The following is a 21731-nucleotide window of genomic DNA, read 5'->3' as shown; positions in this document are numbered from 1 at the left end:
GGACATAGTTCTAGAATCGTACCAAGAACCCTTCGCAATAAAGGTGAGTGCTATATGCCTCAAGTACAAACATACTGACTGTGAGAGCTTAATGTGTTAATAGAATAAAACTAACAAAACAAACGGCGCAGAAAATACATAAAATAAACGTTCAAGTAGCCCCTACCTCAAAGTGCAAATGGTGTTTTTATTATTATTATTATTATTATTATTATTATTATTATTATTATTATTATTATTATTATTATTATTATTATTATTATTATTATTATTATTAGTGAAAACTGGCTATTTGTCTAGAACTGAAAATTGCAATTCACTCCACTGAACCTTCATACAGTAGACCTTAAGCAAGAAAGAACGTTACATGAAATGCTGTCCTTATGTATATATTAAAAATATTAAAAATACTTTTTAAAAAGTCTTCAGTGAACTTCTTTCGAGCTTTCTAATAATCGGAGCGGACAATAAAACCTATATTAACAATTGTAAGTTTTCAAAAGTATGGACGAATGTGATACAAAGATTAAATAAAAATATTCTTTCAAATTAATGGAACATTTCTGCTGTCTTACCGTGTATAAAAGTGAAGTGACAATATATTATACAATAAATTTGAACACTAATTAGGTAATAGGACAGGTTTTCTATGAATGCAATAAATAAGTGCTAGTTCTACCTCTAGTTCCTGCCCATTCACCTAGCGGTTGAAACACGTGTTTAGTGCAAAGAATCCGGAATCGATTGCCCGGTGGGAAAGCATTAAACGCACTAACTAACTAACTAACTAACTAACTCTATGGCCTATGGAACCCGGAGGTTCAGTGCCGCGTTCACAAAAGCTCTCCACTGACTTCTATCCTTAGCTAATTGGATCCAGTTTCTACTTTGTATTCCTATCTCTGCGAGATCCATCTTAATATTATCCTCCCATCTGCGCCTAGGTCTTCCTAATGGTCGTTTTCCTATGGGTCTACCGGTCAAGACTTTGAAAGCGTTTCTACTTTCTTCCATTCTAGCTACATGACCTGCCCACCTAAGCCTCCTAGACTTGACGACCCTAACAATGTTGGGTAAACCGTATAAACTATGTAGTTCCTCATTATGAAGCTTCCGCCATTCCCCATTCTCGTTCCTCTTGGGTCAGAATATTCTTCTCAGGATCCTGTTCTCAAATACTTTCAGTCTATGTTCTTCCCTCAGAGTAAGCGACCATGTTTCGCAACCATACAGAACAACAGGCATGATTATCGTTTTATACATTTTAAGCTTCAAATTCCTCGACAGAATTCGCGACGACAAGAGATTTTGAACCGAATAGTAACACGAATTCCCTGCTTTTAGTCGACATTTAATTTCTTCGTGAATATGATTTTCGCATTAAACGCACTACAACACTTAAAATCCCACTTAAAACTGTATTTCTCGTTTTATAGCCTTGCTGCTGACACACACAAACTCACACAAAATCAATCAATTTAGAGCCTACACAATGTGACACTAGGTACCATTTCATCTCCCCCTTTGTGAGGTTTCCGCTGTATTTTAAATACTCATTAGCGCCTTCGACATTATCCCATTTGTATGGTATATCCTCAAACTGAACACCAAACTGGAACATTTCTACAACTTACAAATGTTGTTCCGCAGGTATTTATAAAACAATGCTCGGTTATAAGCCTTAAAAATAACTTCCAAAGGATCATTGACGTGCAGTTTAAGCTTAAGAACTTATCAGCATGTATTTGTCTCATGAATTAATGCAAATCTCCAATATGGCTCAGAAAATTAAAAAAAAAAAAAAAAGAATAAAAAGTAGTTTGGAATCAACTAAACTGGAAGCAACTAACAAAATGCTGATATATACTGCATACGTAATCCACAAAATATGCACTAAACGTACGATAATATCTACATAATTACAGAACTCATGAAACCCATAGGGAGACACAGAGGGTCATACAGAAGCACTGCTTCCATATCTATTCAATGCATGTATATTTTTGAACGAAAAAACAGATTCTGTGTCAATTCTTCTGAATCCTGATTCGGCTATTCTTCTCATATTGAATTTTCTCATAATAAACTAAGATTTAGAAATATCTGGAAACTTTATTAGATTTAATTAGGGAGAAAAAACAGTCCACTGTTCACACATGTGACCTCAACAGTTTAAGAAGATATTTTATCTGTAATGGTTTTAATTTCAAATGTACAACCCCTTGCTGTATGCAACCCAACTTGATTAAAAGAAACTTTAGTTGCATATCACTCAGGATGTGAACGAAAATTTTGAAACAGCCGAACATTCCATACACCGCTGCAAGAGAAAAGAACTACTAAGTGCCATAACAGTCCGTTACATACTTAAATGAGAAAAATGTGGCTAAACATTATTTATTCTTGGTATACTGCTGTAAATAGGTGACGGTATGAAGTTGTTTGCTTAAATCTAATTTATAGTTTCCAGTGATTTTAGCGTCTGAAGCGTCAAAATAATTGCGTTTGTATATACGTAGAGCAATTTTCACCACATGTTATCCCGTTATTGGTAACAATATTAATTGTTCTTCAAATTAAATCTCACATTCTATATGATTGTTTACAGCTTAGTAAATACTAACAAACATAACTGTTGACCGAAAGTTAAGAATTAATTACGAAAGACTTAATTCTCCGATATAAGCGGGAAATCTCTATATAAAAGAAGAAGAAGAAGAAGAAAGTATACACTGCATTGGACATTTCCACTGATCGTTTTTTATTATTACACTATAAAATACTTTAGAGATAGCTAATTACGGAAAACATTTTTTTTCACTCATGCATCGATTCTAGCTAACCGAAATTTGCAACTGAATTTCTGTGTGTTACTTGTGGACTTAAAACACTGACCGCCATGTTTGAACGTCACCTGTCGGTTCATGGAAAACTGTCTGCGCAGCACAGTTGGGAAACCGTTTAGAGACTAACGATGCATGTTTTTCATGCCTTGAAAAAGAGTGTTTGATAGGGTATGCTGTCTCTTGTCAACATTATTTAGAAGAGATTGTGAAAAAGAGCTTACATGATGAAGACAGCATTTCGGTAGAAGGTAGAATTATATTATATATATATATATATATATATATATATATATATATATATATATGTGTGTGTGTGTGTGTGTGTGTGTGTGTGTGTGTGTGAAGAATATGGGAATATGGGCTGTGAAGAATATGGGATAAAAATAAATGTTAGAAAGACAAAAGCCAGGGTGATTGGAACGAAGCGGTCAGTGTCAAATATAGAAGTAGGAGAGGAGAAAATAGAACAGGTAACTCATGGACATTATGATACCTGGATAGTATTATTAGTGCGATATGATATGAAGTGCGAACGTGAAATAAAAGCAAAGATAGGAATGGCGAAAGAAACATTTAGGAGGAAGAAAAATCTGTGAAGTGGGACCTTGAATAAAGAGATTCATAAAATTATTTGTGTAGAGTGTTGTGATGTATGGGGCAAAAACATTGACATTACGCAAAAATGATGAAACACGATTGGAAGCTTTCGAAATGTGGGTGTGGAGAAGAATGGAGAGAATTAGTTGGGTCGAGCGGAAAACGAATGAGAAAGCATTAGAAATTGTGAAGGAGAAAATAACAATTTTAGATATTTCTGGGAAGAAAAGAAACTGGCTGAGACATTGGCTAAGAAGGAACGTATCATGAGGGACGTACCAGCAGGTACGGTGGCAGGAAAGAAAGGAAGGAGGCGAAGGAGACTACAGTTGATGGACAGTATCAAAACAGAAAAAATGTACGTGAAGACGAAGAGGCTAGTTGAAGACCGTAGAGCATAGAAACTTTTCAGTTGCGGCAAGTGACCTGCTAATGATGGCAGAATACCTATGATGATGATGATGATGATGATACGACATTGCTAATAAAACGAAGAATAAAAGGGGAATAGATTTAAGGTTTCTTTGAAAAACAACCCATTGTATCTTTGTTTATAATAACTAAGAACAAGGTTGTAATGTACTAATTTTCAAGATTAAACAACAAAGTATCTAATATATACTAGTGACGTATTAATAAGTAATAAATGCAATGCATTGAATTTATTAAATCCTTTAAAAAGTGTAACTAGTGTTACTTTCCTTAGCAGTATAACAAAATCTTGCAGTTCTTTTGAAAGCTGTAATGTAAGCTACACGTATACAGCTGTTGTGATAATTTTATTTAATACTTATATGTAAAAAGGTCATTGGCTGCAGTCTGAGTTAATACGCTAATTAATGTCCTCCTTTTTGTATCACCAACTGACCTTACGAAGCGAATTTTACTCATTCTTAAGAAAAATCAACGATGTAAAAGAACATTGATTTCATAGTAAAATGCTAATTTCTGGTATGCAAGTTCGTCATACATTCGATAGGAAAGCGTTCAGGGGGAAACTCAAGGAAATTTACCCACAAGAAAGCAATATTAGGACGCACAAACTTAAGATGATAATTATGTGCATGAGCTTTCTGAGAATTTTCAATTGATAGTATCGAACTATTTTACACATTAACAAAATTATTTCACCACAATTTTGCGCTTATCGTTGTTTTATTTACACTACGGAACACACTCGTAAATTGTTTATATTAATCCAAGTGAACATTTACAGACCGACTAAAATGTTTTGAACACATGAGTGAACATTTAAATGAACAAATAAACATATATGACAGCACAGCAATGATAAAACTAGTTCCAATAGGCTTATTACTGAATAAAATTAAATTAAAGTTTCACATCCCACGTTTATGCCCTGTGCACAGAGAGAAATGGATAATTAATAAAAGTGATTTATCATAAAGATATTGGTGTAATGGTCTGTGAGAGGAAACGCCAGAACCGCAAGGAAGCCCAGAGACACGATATTGTCCACCGCAAACTCACATGGCCTGGGGCTGATCCAGGTACCCTCGGACCAGAGGTGAGTGCTTCACTACTGATCCACCGTGTTCCATGACTACGAACGTTTGTGAAATGTCATGACGAGTAATAGACACAATATTCGGTTCCAGTGAATGAAGCAATATAAGGGAATCCAACTTACACTTATGAAACTTAAAAGGGTTGAACTTTCCAAACATTTGCTTTTATGGCTTTTTTCCCTTTTGCACCTCAGAAAACGCACAAAACGAAATACTTTAAAAATCTAATCTTTCTCATATGTACTATCATAGACCACACATTACTCACACGCAAGAGCTGATGAGAGAAACGAATATGAAATGAATATGCCCATACGCTTAGAACAATAGGTCGTGTGAAGGAGGTTGTTGAAAAGAAGTTGAAATTTCAGAGTAATAACACATGAAACACAGTATGAATTTCTGCTAATATTCATCTTGTTAATCTCGAGGGGCCGCGGTGACTCAGTGGTAAAGTGTTCACCTCTGGTGCGTGGGGTCCTTGGTTCGATTCCAGCTCGCGCCAAGTGGAGTCTGTGGAGAACAAACACCGTGTGTGTTGGTAATCTCAGGGTTTTCCCGTTTCCTCCCACTTTCTTCATTCTACCATTTCATTCATTTCTCATCGCCGTTTTCTTTAGCCTACAAAGCATAATCGTGGGAAATAAAACTCAAAGATTTCATCTCATTTTTATTAAGTTCGAAAAATGCAGGGCGCAATGTACCCATACCGACTGGAAACGCGAGTCTGGCGCTTAGATAATTTCAAAACAAAACATCAAATTATATTTCTATTATGGTGCCTAGGCCAGAAGAAAATTTTTGCTCTTGTTCATGACTTTTTTTTCGAAAGCCTAACCATCTGTCTGGCTCTGTTTGCTATAGCTTTCTTCAACTCCCTACTGCGGTGATCACAAAGTATTTTTCTTGTGAAAATATAGTAAAAACAATACAGACGCTATATAATACGATTGTTATAGCATTAATATAAGAATAATATCACGCCAACACAGGTTGTTTTTATGCCGTGACGTAAGGAGTGCATTTTTGCACTGTTTAAAGCTTTACATCTCCATAACATTTTTTTTTCTGAAATTTTTGGTACGTGATATATTGAAAACTAGTCCTACACGATGGTATCATTGAATTACAGCTTTGGTTCAAAAAGAAAATATCCATTACAATGATATATATTTTGTTATACTTTCGAAACAATCATACCATAAACATTTTTAAATGTGTGATTTTATATGCCTTTTTAATTTTAAGCAAAAAGAGAATATTTAGTTTAGTTAGCAACACTTGCAGGAGCATTTTGCAAACCGAAATACACCGCGCGCCATCTGTTATGTCACCACGGAACTAGTAGAATCTGAGAAGCAGCTTCATGCGGTATACCCAAACAATGCACAATCTCTGGCCACGCAAAATTTATGGAGGTATTTTCCAATAATTAAAATCGTTATTTAAAAAAAAAAAAAAAAACGAAAAAAGAAAGAGCAATATCGATTTTGAATCGTTTTTAATTAAAATTATCAAGCTTGATGTTGAGAAAATCAAAATATTTTCTGTCAAATTTTCACGTCTGTTAATATTAAAGAAAGAAAATGTTGAGAGTTTACGTACACGAGATTACGTTCTTCAGTAAGCATAAAGGCGGAAGCAGAGAGTGGGAGAAGAAATTTGGCTTAATATTATAAAATGTTACTTTCCGTATCTCATACAGGACAAAAGAAAGAACACTGAAAAATAACCACAGGCGACAAATTTCGAAGGGGAACGGATATTTTCGGAGGGGAAGGTATAGTCTTCTAACAGTATTACTGAAGAGGCCTAACTCCTATATTAATTTGAAGAACAGAATTTTCAATTTAACATTACACGTATATGCATTCCCATATAATAACTTTTATAGTTGAAGAGACAACACTACATATTGTTAAAAATTAGTAGGACAGGAAATTGATTCAACGAGTTAAAAATTACTCTTTTATACGACTGAATGATTAATTTAAAACAAATTGATTTAAGCAACTACTTAAATAAATTATTTAAAAAAAAAAAAACTAGCTGAACCTGTGCTCTCTACACAATGTATCATTCATATATGAGCATGAATCTCCTTGCCATTCCTCACAACATCTGTACATGTCTCTTTACAGGCACAAATGAAAGATGTCTTGATAAAAATCGAAAAGGGGCACCATAAATGAGAGATTTTTTTCGATTACTTTTTAATATCTCGCACCGTTTGCAAGATTGAGCCTACTTCCGATTGGAGTTTCTAATTCATTTGTGATCAGTGTTTTCTTTCTTCTTGTATGCAGTATGTAATAAGCAAATACATTACATACACAATTAATTATAATGTCAGTGACATATGGTGTTCATTGGGCAAAACACTCCAAATAATAAAGATTCATCTTGGCCTGGATAAATGATGATAGTTCGTTTTTCATTCTCATTTGAAACAATCTCCTGAGAGATATAAAATCTCTGTATACAACTTTGTTGTGTTGGAATGTATAACTCATAGGATATTATGCTTTACTTTTTAAAATATTTCAACACTTCCAGTGCCTCCTAAGAAATGTAATAAAGAAATAACGGCCACGTAAATATTCAATTAGAACTGGTAACCTACACAAAATTTGGAATCGATCAGCGAAAACGGCACGTTTCTAGCACTTGTGGTTTTCGAGATCTCACTGTCGAAAGGATTGGAGAGCAACTTAAAAACTTTTCTTTGAACACAAACATATAAACCTAGCATTTTAATATATAGATGATAAATGAAAATTTATTTTGCTTAATAAAACACACACAAAAAAAGAGTATTTCTGACTATTCTGAATACTAATCTAATGCAAGTTTAAACAATATAATCGCTTGTTTTATATGCTATCGAGCAACGAAAGGAGAAAAGAAAGTACGATGATCGTGAAAAAAAAAAAAAACATTAATTCGATATTTCAACGGATTTACACGTTTCATGGCCCATACATACCGAAAAAGCTATTTTCCGACAATCGTCTGTTCGACCTGATGTGCAATCGCCTAGGAGCCATAACGTTCAGCGTATCGCGATTATTTTTTACAGCGTACGTTTTATTTTTATGATTCTCCATAGGTGTTCTTCGAGTTCTCTTCCTACCCCTAAAAAATACGGACAGTTTACTGAAGGGTTGAAATCAAAATTTGATATTTTCTCACAAACGTCTCTAATGATTTTGTTAATATTTCATAAATCATTGCTTTTTAATAACTCCCACTGTGGTCTGTCACTTCACTGCAGAAAATCGACAAGGAATAGTTTTTTTGGATTTTTTTTTCAAAAAAATGACAGTGATTTTGTTCATATTTCATAAATAATATTTCATGAATAACCTGACAATATCACATAATTCGTTTGTCTTGAAAAAATACATATATTTTATATATACAGGCGCGGATCCAAGGGGGCCTATAGGGGCTACAGCCCCCCCCCCCCCTTGACACTCAGGTATACACTGGATAAAATGGCATGCAATCCTGCTTTACACTGGATAAACCGGCAAAATATGGTTTAGCCCCTCCCTTGATCATATTCTGGATCCGCCGCTGTATAATATATATACTGGGGTACACAAAAAATCTAAAAAACACTTCATAAAGGACACGTAAGTTTGGACCTCCACTATACAACATGTGTTGCGGTAGCCGATCATTTTTTGTTTTCAATGTGTCATGTGGACCTTCCTCTTCCGTCAGCAGTAACCAGTTCACCTGTGAGTGTTGTGGTGCGAAAGTGATACGGTAAAATGGGTGACCTGACAGACTTACAAAGAAGCCTGATCTTTGGTGCCCGTCTAGTTGGAGCTTCAGTGGCAACAGTGGCGAACATTGTAGGGGTAACAAAAGAAACCCTGTCCTATGTCACGAAGGCATACACAATTCATGGGCAAAAGATGTCTGCAAAGTACAACAGTGGTCGAAAGACAATTTTGTCAGATAGGGACCGGACGGCATTAAAAGGGATTGTAGCAGCTAAAAATCAATGAAAATTACGTCTGAACTCAATTCCGGCATACAGAACCAGGTTTTATCGAAAACAGTGCGACGGGAACTTCATAAAATGAAAACTCATGGCAGGGCCACTATTGCCAAACCCATGGTCACAGCAGTAAATGCGAAAAGGCGTATCCAGTGGTGCAAGGACCACAAGGCTTGGACTCATGAGCAGTGGAAACACGTAATGTGGTCCAATGAATCGACCTTAACCTTGTTTCTAACAACCGGTCGTGTTTACGTATGGAGAACACCGTCGCAGGCCTATGATACAGACTGTCTCCTCTCAACTGTAAAGCATGGGAGTGGTTCTGTTACAGTATGGACAGTGATATCGTGGTTTTCTGCAGGTCCCATCAAAGCAGGTGGTTACTATGGCCTCATGATTTCATTTACGCATAATAGGTTGATGCACGTGTCACGTTGCAAAAACGGTGAAATCATGGTTTGAGGAGCATGACCAGGAGCTATCACACCTCCCCTGGTCCCACAATCACCAGATCTGAACATCATTGAGCCATTGTGGTCTGAGTTAGAAAGACGTTTTCGGACTCATTACCCTCCACCAGCATCCCTTAAGGAACTGGAGCATGTTTTGGACGAACAATGGTACAAAATTCCACACACCACGATTCAGGAGCTGTATACGTCCATTCCACGTGTGATCCAAGCTGTTTTGGACGCAAAAGGAGGCCCCACACCATACTAGGTATGATTTTCACACTTTTGCAAACGTTTTAGATTTTTTTTTGTCCGACCCCTATATATATTTCTTGGAAAATCAACAAAGAAATATGTCCATTCTTGATTAGGAAATGACTTTAGTTCGTTCGTATCATTGCCTAAGTATTGTGCAAAACTTATTTCTATTAACTACTAAAACACTATACTATGTCACACTCAATGGACGTAACTTTAAATCAAATATTTACAATAACATACATAACACTGTATTTCTTTCTTTCGTCCAACCTATTATGCGTAAATGAAATCATGAGGCCATAGTAACCACCTGCTTTGAGTGCTGGGAGAATAATGATGTACTGTTACTGGGTAACTGTCAGGTGTGAGAAATATTTCGCAGAAAATGCAACATAAATATCGAGTTGAGTTGATTTTGAGTTTAGTGTCTCTTTCAGCAGTGAGGCCATATGAGACGGGAGCTACTGATTAACGTGGAATTCGAACATGAGGTCCAGTCGGGAATCGAACCCGGGTCTCCCACGCCGAAGGCGCGTACGCTAACCGCTTATCCACGAAGAAGCTCGCAACATAAATATCGAGAAACTGAGAATTTCGCTTTTACTGTACGTTTAGCAAATTAAAAACAAAAAGTCTTTTGTAACAGAATTTCTTCTCAGACCAATATTCTATTTTCTTCTTCTTTTTAAGTATCTTTATATTGTCCTTCAGTCATCGCTTTTCTTTTGCATTTTCTCACTACTTTTTGATTCATCCGAAACAGATTTTTGCCCTACCTTCTCCGCATCAACATTTTCAAACAGTCTAGTTATGTCTAATCTCTTTTTCGCCTGTTTTCTTTTTATATCTATATCTATTAGCACAATATTCCACGGAACATTTAAAAAGTTTTTCTTCCCAACTCTTTTTACACGTATAAGGACCAAAAATAATCCGATCTTCCTAATTGTTTCTCTAGAAATTCCTATTTTTGAATTATCTCGTACACATTTAATGTCTTACTAATAATACTGTACTGCCTACGTACATAAAAATTGGTACCTGCTCTTCTTTCTTCTCTCCTACTTTCAAGGGCGCCCATCAGGGGAGCAAGGTGGGGGCGCTTGCCCCCTAGAGGAAATTGTACTTCAGAATATCGAAAATCTAATAGAATTTTTACATTAGTTACAGCAAAATTTGAAACTATTTTTGAAACGTCGCTTATACTTGCCCTCCCCCCCCCCTGGAAACCACAACATAGGCGCCCTTGCCTACTTCTACAGTACAGTTAATGCCACTTTTTTCTTTCCATTTGCTGCTATTATTATTATTATTATTATTATTATTATTATTATTATTATTATTATTATTATTATTATTATTATTATTATTATTATTATATTAATGTTTATCACCATCCCATACTTTTCACACAGCTGTTCCTGATACAATAAAATTAGTTCAAAGTTCCCAATAAGAGTTATTCTTTTCTACCCCTCCTGTACCCCAATTAGGGGTCACATTTCCAAAAATTATATCTGATCTGGAGTCTAGCGTACAAGAATAATAATTTCGGAGATCTGGTGATGAGTCAGAGAGTGAATTTACTCTTTTATATATTCAATCACACATAAGTATAGATTGCAATTGATAGACTATATTTTCTAAAAACATAATTCTGACGCAAAACTGAAGAGACCAGCACAGGAACGCAGTGCATAGATGCTTCTTGATTTGCGCTAATAACGGTAGAAAAAAATTGATTTCTATATCTTAGAACATCCCTCCTGAGACCAAGACTTCTTTTCAAGACTTCTCCATTTGCTCTACTTTACAACGTTTATGTTAGTTACAAGACGATTTTAAAGAAAGGTATATATATAAAAAGACACTTACCCCTCTTGAGTCTCGGAACAACATGGCAGCATGATGGGGGTCCAGTAACACTTCCGAGGCACGATGCGGAGGTCCTAGTGAAAGACGTCGGCGATCGGGATCCAAAGAACCTCGCCGAAGGGCACCTGGAACAAGAAGATAAAATATATAACGCTCTGTTTTGATGCCCAAACGCAAGTTAAAATCTATGATATGTTGCACACGTAGCTTAGCTCACGAATCTCTGCAGCGATTGACGCAAACGAAGAATTTCCTCCAAGACAGATACTATTGAAATAACTTAAGTATTGTACCTAGGTTACTTCAATACTGAAGTTTTTTTATTTACCTAGGTATTATACTTAAATTACTTCAATAGTATCTGTTTTAAAGGAAATTCTTCGTTGGCGTCAATCGTGGCAAGAGATTCGTGAGCTAAGCTTTTATATATATATATATATATATATATATATATATATATATATATATATATATACAGTAAAACCTGTCTTCAACGGACCCTTTATTAAACGGAAAACTGTCTTAAACGGAAATATTTCACGGACCCATGAATTTTGGAGAACAAAACGTGTAAAAGTCCCTTCATTAAGCGGAAACTGTGTTACGCGGACAACGGAAAGAAAAATAAACATTTGACGGAAAATTCTGAGTTCCGGACTACAGCGTTTAGACATTCTGTGAGGCATATACATTACACTGTCTGCGATAAAATGTTCGTTCTTTTGTTAAATATTGCTGGACAGTGTTGACCTTCCCCAACCACTACTCATATTCACCCCACAAATTGTCCTTAATCCCCGCAACTTATCAAGAATCATACGGAATGTCGGAAAGAAGAAAACGAGATAGAGGAAGAACAGTAATACGATACCGAGTTCGAAGAAGAGTGTAGAATAAATATATATCAAGATGCTCTCAGAAGTTTAAAGGAACTGCAAAAATTTGCCTTACGGAAAAATGATTCTGATTCATTTAGTATAATTTCTCAGGCTAAAGTGTATGCGGAAAGTCAAGCAGCAATGTACACAGAAAACCCTGCTTGGCTATTAGAAAAATAAAGAAAATGTGTGCATAGTATATTTTGTATTCATTTTAATTTTTTGTGTATTTATTCGTAGAAGAAAGAAGTACTGTAATCGAACAATGTACGTACAGCAATATATTTTCTCAGTATGCCCCTTTATAAGCATGTATTTTTTTTTAAAAAAAAAAAAAGGAAAGGAAAGGTCTACCTCCACTAAGCGGAAACCTGACTTTAACGGAAATTTTTGCAAGTCCCGCTCGATTCCGCTAAAGACAGGTTTCACTGTATATATATATATATATATATATATATATATATATATATATATATATATATATATATATATATATATATATATATATATACAGTGGCGGATCTAGGATATGGTCAAGGAAGGGGTTAAACCATAGTTTTCCGCTTTATCCAGTGTAAAACAGGACTGAAGTCCATTTTATCCAGTGTATACCTCAGCGTCAAGGGGGGCTATAGCCCCTATAGCCCCCCTTGGATCCGCGCATATATATAATCTTGCTGTCATATTTTACAATGTTAGGTAATTCATACTGCAAATGGATGTTCAAGTGGTAGTGATACGATCAATTGGCCACAAAAGTTCTTATAAATATGGGTGAGAAAAAACAATTTGTTTAGTACATACAAATAATAATTTATTCGTGACCATCTCAATAACACAAGCAAGCATGGAACGCGTCGCACTGCATTTACAGCTAACTTGTCTTTATCTTCTTTATTTTTTTCTGTAATAACAATTAATTACGTCAAATTATAATTAAGATTGAAATATTTATGAAATATGATCAAGATCATTAAAAGCAATCTGAAGAAAAATTACTAGAACAAAACTCACCTTCAATCATAATATACTTATTATTATTCATTTTCTGAGAGAAAGAGAGAAATGAAATGCCACACTACATTCATAGTAATGAAATATGGACAAAAATGAAATGAAATAAAATATTTCAGTTTTACGTCACACGTTTATGCCAGCTAGGCTAACGGAGACAGTAATGATGAGAAATGAATGAAATGGTGGAATGAAGAAAGTGGAAGGAAGTGGAAGAACCCCGAGAAAACACATGAACCCGCTCACCACAAAGCTCACTTGGCGCGAGCTGGGATCGAACCAAGGACTCCACGCACCAGAGGTGAACGCTCCACCACTGAGCCACCGTGCCCCCCAAAAGTAATTACATTAGGGGACTCGAATAAAACCCACACTTATAATTAAACATGAATAGACTTTCAAACATCATAATCTGTTTATTGATATTATGTACCTACGGGAAATAGCAAGAGTCAATTTTACTTTTAGCTCAACAGTGTCTTCAAGAGACTTTTTTTTTAATGGGGGGAGACTGACAGTATTTATATTACGGATAGGTGCTGACTGCCACGGGTGCTGACTGCCACAGCCAATTATCGGTGCTGACTGCCACGACTGTGGCTGATTGCAAATATGAAGGTGCTGACTGCCACGACGGCGTGCTGACTGCCACGAGCCTGGGAGAAACTGTATTTGGAAAGAGAGGAATTAATCCCTCATACTAAATTTATGATTATTAATTAATTTAGTAGAGACTAATTAGGGATTAATTTAGTAATCATCACAGCAAATCTATGTTGCATCCTATAAGTTACAAAGTTGCTCACTAAGTGGAACGACATACGCTTGGATTTTTATAAAGGAATTGTCTTTTCTGTTATATGTACAATTTGCACATTTCATTGTTTATATTAATTGTTTTATTGCATTACTTAATTGATATGAGGGTCTGAAACCAGCTGACAAGGGAAGTTTGGGAGAAGCACTCGCCTGCAGAGAAATAAGCATGTCATTTGAAGGACCAATTCATGCTGATTACAACAGGTAATAAAACTCCTTTACGTTGAGAACTGTTCGAGATATTCAGCGTGGAAGTTTATATGAGAAAATGAGTGGATGCACGTTTCAATGCGTTAAGTATTCTCTCCCATGGCGAAGCCTGATGGTTTGAACTTGCTATTGCTTGATCACTGGGGTCCATCCACAGACAAATTGTCCATTACAAGTTGCATGACGGATGGCAAAGACCTAATGGTTGAGAAGATACCAAAGAATTGCACACAATTTGTGCAACCATTTGATGTGTTTTGATTCCGATCAATCAAAGATTATGGCAGATTTGTACATAATATGAAACTTCATCATCTGGACGCTATAATGTACCAACGAAACAAACAAATAAAGTTCGTGTCCATATGAATCACTTCCGATCACCGCTATACATTGGATTGTTTCAGTTTGCGTTCTAAAAGGCAGGTTACGAACAAATTATAGGCCTATAACTTTTGAATCACTTGTCGAATTTGCTTTTTGGTTTGGTTCTGCGAACTGTTCCCTTGATGGATGCAACGCAATTGCACATATAAAATGTTCATGGTGCAAGGGAGTCTTTTGCATGCGTCATTTCTTCATAAAACAGAAGAACAACAGGATCAATTTTCATCTCTAACCTATGATTATTGTGAACAATGTGATGACTAATTGTATCTAACAAACCCGTTAGTTATTGCGAAACACTTTTTTTTTCTGTTACTTCCGATAGCTTTCAATTCGTATGTCAATATTCGTTACTAATTATGTTGTATTTAACGCGTATAAATGCGCAGATCCACATTTTCTCATATAAACTTCCAAGTTGAATATTTCGAACCGTTCTCAACCGTACAGGAATTTTATTAGCTTGTTGTAATCTGCATGAATTGGGACTTTTAATGGCATGCTTAGTATCTCTGCAGGCGAGTGCTTTATCCTGAACTTCCCTTGTGAAGGACAGCCAGCAGTGCTTTTTTGATGGAACTTTCAAGAGCTGCTCGAAACAATTTGCGCAGCTGTACACAGTTCATGATGACATAGGGAGTTTAAGTGAGAATACATAAATCCTACCAATTTTGTACGCACCGCTCCCTTACAAAACTGAAGTACACTCATGTCCAAAATTATTGTCGCATATCTATAACTGTCTTCTTGTAAGAATATAATTTGATAATTTTGCAGAGTAATTTTAATACTGATATGTGTATAATCAGGAAATGTACATTTGTGGTACATTTCATAGGGAAAGAATTATAAATGCGAAAATCATAATGAGTAAAAGAAAATGTAACTAATGGACACGAAAAATTTATTTTCGTTTTATTGTTCTTATTTACTGCTCTTTTGACATGAAATTTACCACATACTTGTCTTTGCCGATTATACACATACTAACATTATAAGAAATACCGGGCGAATTCGTTATCAAATTATAATACTAGAACAACATATTTATAGTCATGCGACAATAATTTTGGACATGAGTGTACATACAGAGACCTGTTTACCTTTGTTAGGTGTTGGTCTGAACAACACGATCCTAAGGTTCATCACGTTTCTTTCATGCTTCTTGGCGTCCGGTAATGTTACGTCTAGCAACTTTCTCTCAGGCTCGTGGCAGTCAGCACGCCGTCGTGGCAGTCAGCACCTTCATATTTGCAATCAGCCACAGTCGTGGCAGTCAGCACCGATAATTGGCTGTGGCAGTCAGCACCCGTGGCAGTCAGCACCCCACCTATATTACAGACTATATAAGCAACACAAATCATAGCTGCATATTCCCTGGTGGCTATTGGTTAGTGGCGGGTTCTATTTCGAATGGTAGATCATGTGGTTGGGCTCCCGCGTTAAGCTATAAGTCCGCATCTCATATAGCCTCAGTGTTGACGGCTAAAATCCAATAAATCAAATTGACAAATCACAGCCTGCAAAAGATACTAACGAGGATCACGTGATTCTATGTATGGGATATTCGGAAGGGCCTTTTCCCACAAGAAAAGTCACATATCCTTCTCCTATAGGCAACCAGCATTTCTTTGCTATTGTGCAGGTTGCATAGAAGCAACAAAGTGTTGTAGATTTTAAATGTCGTTAAGGACAGACAGCACTGTTAAAGTCACAATTACTATTTTAACTGATTGGCTTCACTAACAAAAAAAAAAAAAAAAAAAAAAACTTTCGTTCAAAATTTATTATGTGAAATAATGGACAAAGTACTGTAAGTCAGACTTGCGTGGTCCTAATAATATTAGTACTGAATAGGTACAGTGTTGCCAACGGAAAATATAGTAAAGGAACATATCGATAATATCCCACAGAGCATACAGACGTCAAGGTGACCTCAACGTCCCGCAATATCAACCTTCTATTTTTTGCCAGTGGACATCCTGTAGAAATCCACATGTTCGCATAGGTCCCGGAAACGAAATTTTCACGCGGGGCAATTCTGATCTCTTTGCGGGGTAATTTTTGCGATGACCTTTGGGCATCTACATATTGTCGTGTAAGAGGCAGTTTCCACTGAAATTCAAAAGATAACTCCTTGGACCATTCCATTCTCCTTGAAGTTTGTACTGCGAACTTGAATGATTCGGGAAAAGTACTAGAGCCGAAGAGCGATCTTGGGCTACGTTGGACAGCTCCAAAAACTGAGTATTTGTTGCTTTTGTGTGTGTGTGATAAAAAAACTTTCACACGTAAATCATAGACACATTTTTTACTCATGTTCTTGGTTGCACAATAAATATACAAACAATTGACTGCTCTCTGGAACTTATGGGACGCAAAAAGACAGAAAAACAGCTCTGTCAAGAGAAAATCTTAGATACATTGGCTTGGTGCGCTGTGAGCAGAAGCGGATATAGGACGGATTTCTGACGGGGATGAAATATTTTGTTTTCTCTCTCATCAAGCTTTTGCAGCACTGATGTCTGTGCCGCTGGGGAGAGGGTAAACGACCCCCTGGATTCGCCTATGGCTGCAAGAGGCTGACTAGGACATCTGAAAATTCCATTTTTCAAACATGCATGAAAGAAACTTATCATACTCATTTAAGAGCATTATATTAAGATTCGATCCCAGCCTTTATGGTGGATGAACACAGTAGTATGGGTTTTCACGGGGTTTTCCCGCTTCCTCTCACTTTCGTATTACCCATCTTATCATCGCCGTCTTCTTTATTCTCGATGCATAAACGTGGGACGTTAATCTAAAACAAAAAATATTATGTTAAACCTGCTATCTAGAAATGAACAATTAACATCTATGAAAATGAACACACATCTGATACACACGTTGTGCTTGTGACACGGAATCAAAATTCCTTTTCATGCGTTCCAGAAAAAGCATAGCAACAGAAAGGAGGAATGCTGCGCTTCGTTTCTGCTATGGTGTTTGATATGAGCGAATGTGTGTTGCTATCGATACCTTTTCCCTCTCCCTCTACACACTGCTAGTAAAAGGCCAAAAAGGAAATTGAAACGCTGGTGATCGGGGCGGATAATTCATGCTTACGAACAAAAAGGCCTTTGACCTTTAGTCTCACAGTCCTGAAACACAAGGTATTATATAAAGCACACTTTTTCATATAGTCCTGTCAGGCTTTTCAATGGTATTCATGATGCTGACAACTACAAAGCCAGGAAGTATATCCATTCAGAACTTATCAAATTGTTAACTATGCCTATTGTAACTTCTGCCCTTCACTATCTTCTGCGTGAAAATTTAAAAAGGATTAAAACCTAAACCGGAAGAACTATGATGTATTATACCCCAATTCGCATTAAAATTCGCATTCGAAGTAAAATTCGCATTATAAAAAAGAAAGGAAGTATTAAATTTTCAAAAATAAGTGTCCCAATACAGAAGAGTCTATACCAGTAATAGTCAAACCATTTTAGGAGGGGTCGAAGAAAAACTTTAGGCGAGCCAATGTAATTTATTAAAAAAAAAAAAAAAACAGTGCCACACTCCCAGGTGTTTACATAACATTCCAATATCGTCAATTAAGTAAACAAATTAATAAGTAGTCACTAAGTTAAACATAAATGGAAGGAAAGAAGGTAATATCGATAAATTTGATTGGTAGAACGAGGTAAACTTTAACCCTCCGTAACAATCGGATTTACTAATAGATTTGACTAATATCTGATACAGCGTCCAATACAATGTTTCTTCTACTGTATAAGTTTAGAGAGTTAAAAGTGCAATTCTAGGGGCGCACTACGCTGCGGATTCACTGGATCTGAACTCCCCCCCCAAAAAAAAAACTTCGTAATTCGACCTATATTTGTACATATTCTTAATAGAACTATACCGGTACTTATTTGCAGAAAGTGACTGATGTAGTGCAGTATTTGATCTTTTACTTCATCTGTACTATTTTTTCTTATAAAAACAGCCTAGTTCTATAATTTTTAATTTGAGAAAACAGGTGGTACTATTTAACTATTACTTATGGTCTTTTGGGGTACAGAATAACATCAGTTCAATGTTACACAAACGAAATGTCTCGTAGTATTAGATTCCCAAACTTTGGGACCCTCCTAACAAAAATTTTCTGGGTGTGCATCCCTACAGTCAGTATATTTATGATGAGTGAATCCGACATTAAACTTTGCATTCCTAGGGCTCCTTATTGCCATGAACCCCCAGGGTAGTGCCTCTGCTGCTTCTGTCTAGCTGCGGAGACGAAACATATCAAGTCTCACTTTTTCCGATGGAAATAACGTATGCAAATCTGTGACTACTTTATTTCATAGCACACTTCGTATGTTATAGGGCAGGCAAAATGTAAATATATTACTTGACAGAAAAAAAAGACATGGTGCAAACTTTACTCCTAATAATCCCCCGGTGTTATTCTTGAAATAGTGTTATATATTTCCCTTGCTACGGATACTGAAATATACTAATTTTTAAAAAGGTACTTCAAAAAACACATTTTAAAAGTATCTTAACTTAACATTCCATGGGAGAAAAAGAAAAAAAAACAGCAGACGATGACTCATGACGGAAATGACCAAAGTAACGAATTTTTATTTTCGTTCTTTTATTGACTTATCTTTCGAAAACAAAAACGCTGTACACATTACAGCAACAAAAATGAGGATTCAAGTACCCTCGCATGTATACATCAAGTGAAGACAGCGCCGTAACTTAGATTTTTTCTGGGGGGGGCAAGTATTAATACGCGTATTTGGGCCCACTAGAGAAAGGTGTTTTCTAATTCTTGGCCCCCTATTTCCATCTTTCTTTTACTCCCTATGGGTCCCCGGAGTCTGTGAGCCCTCCTGAACGGCAAGGTCTGCGGGGCTGTTAGTTATGCCCCAGGGCCCATTCCATACATGACAAATTAATTAAGGAGACAATATTGACAAATCTCAAAACCATACGTATAAATATTATTTCTAGGGCCCCTAATAGTAGACATTTTTTTTTACTGAAATCGGCCCACGACTCATTTTTGTTTTATTTACCATTTGTGTGCTGTTTTGTTTATGTAATTGTAGTGAACCTGTTTGATGCTTCATTTATAATTTCATGTTCGTATCGTATATGGAGTAAGAAAATTTTGTCTTAAAATGGGCCCCCCTCGAACGGCGAGGAGCTTTCCTGGGGGAGAAGCAGTTGCCCCTCTTATTCCCCCACAAGTTACGGCCCTGAGTGATGAGTACAGAAAATATAAAATTTTGGGCGATTGTTTTATTTCAACAAAAGTGTAAAAACCTTGAAAAACTTCTGCAAGTTATTTATTCCTTGTTTAACAGATAAAATGTTGCTTCACTAAAGAGTACAACATAAAGCTTTAGGGTTCATAGGACGTTAGGGTCGTCTACGAGACAAAAGTTGAGGATGCCTAGTCTAGAAAAAGTGTCGTGAAACGTGTTTGTTTTTGTTTCCCTCGGATCGTGACCACTTTTCTAAGTTGATAAGACGTTCGATCTGGAGTACCTCATGGACCCTTACTTTTTTTAATATTCTTTATTAATAAGTTAACCAATTCTGTCATTTGGCCACAACCTTTAAAAAAATATTAGAAATAAAATCAATTAATGATTGTGTGAAATTACAAGCGTATTGTGTGATTTGTTAAGCGTATTTAACTGGTATTTATAGAAAATAATCTAAATATAAATATTAACAAGTGCAAATCAATTTCTTCCACGCGTAATGGAAATAGAGTCGATTATTCCTACACATTAAATAACATTCTATTAATTAAAGACGAGATAGTTAAGGATCTCGGTGTTATATTCGATAGTCATTTGACATTTGCAGCATACATTTCTGACATAGTAAATGAAACTTTTGGAAGCTTGAGTTGGATTATACGAGTTGGTAAGAATTTAACAAAAACTGAGTCTCCAAGTACTTGATTTCGCGTACGTCAGATCGAAACACGAATATGCTTCTCAAATATGGAATTCGGAATGCATCAGATATACTAGCACAATCGAAAACACACAATCCAATTTTTTAAGATTTCTCACTTTCAATCCGACTCAAAACTATCCCAAATATGATTCAGCGTCCCAAATAAACGCTATCCAAGCACGCGTGATCAAAATAACGTTCTGTTCTTTTGCAGTAAAGCCAAAACAAATATCTAAAGAAGTCTCCTACATGCAAGGGCCCCGATCCTTGAGGGGGGGGGATCCCCAAAGTTCATGTGGGCTCCCCTATTATATTTATGAATATACAATATTTGGCATAATTTGATTGCAATTTGTCTTAAAATCTTCATATATATGCCTTGTGCATCTGAATGTCCCCCCCCCCAAAAAAAAAAAAAATACAGAGAAATCGGCGCCCTTGCCTACATGACGGATGTGTTTCTTACAACAGGGTTGACTACTTCGGATCGACAACAGATATTCTTAATGATAATGAGAATAAATTAAAAATACATGTTAAATTAAATTTAGATACGTTAAAATAAGTATCTTATGCATGTACTCTAATTACGTACATGCGTAGTCTTAATAATATTGTGTTATTTATTGTATTAATTACGTAATATTATGAATATAATTACTGTAACCTAGATTATTGTAATTAGCCTGTTGTATTCTTCTTTAAATAAACAAGTAAAATAAATAAATTATCAGTGCCTGGACAAATCAGTGTACTGGAGCCCCTACAACTACTCAAGGAATAAATTGTAAGTGGGCCTACATACGCATGTGAAGTGGCACTGTAGCAGAGGTGACTGCAACACTAGTCTAGAAATACTAAATCAGAGACAAATTATA

At 36.0% G+C, this 21731-nt stretch overlaps 1 protein-coding gene across 2 annotated transcripts in view; it reads right to left on the bottom strand.

The window, feature by feature from the left end:
- Positions 1-21731, bottom strand: part of SNF4Agamma (SNF4/AMP-activated protein kinase gamma subunit) — a 924355-nt gene that overhangs the window by 140081 nt on the left and 762543 nt on the right. For both annotated transcript variants that reach the window (XM_081736798.1, XM_081736797.1), the window contains one exon: positions 11576-11700. In XM_081736798.1, the coding sequence (XP_081592924.1) occupies positions 11576-11700 (125 nt within the window). The remainder of the gene's footprint in view (positions 1-11575; positions 11701-21731) is intronic.

This window comes from Thermobia domestica, chromosome 13 (genome assembly GCF_964235325.1).
Source record: "Thermobia domestica chromosome 13, izTheDome1.hap1.1, whole genome shotgun sequence".
NCBI lineage: Eukaryota > Metazoa > Arthropoda > Insecta > Zygentoma > Lepismatidae > Thermobia > Thermobia domestica.
Note: the sequence above shows the minus strand (reverse complement) of the source record. Positions and strands in the feature narration are given on the sequence as shown.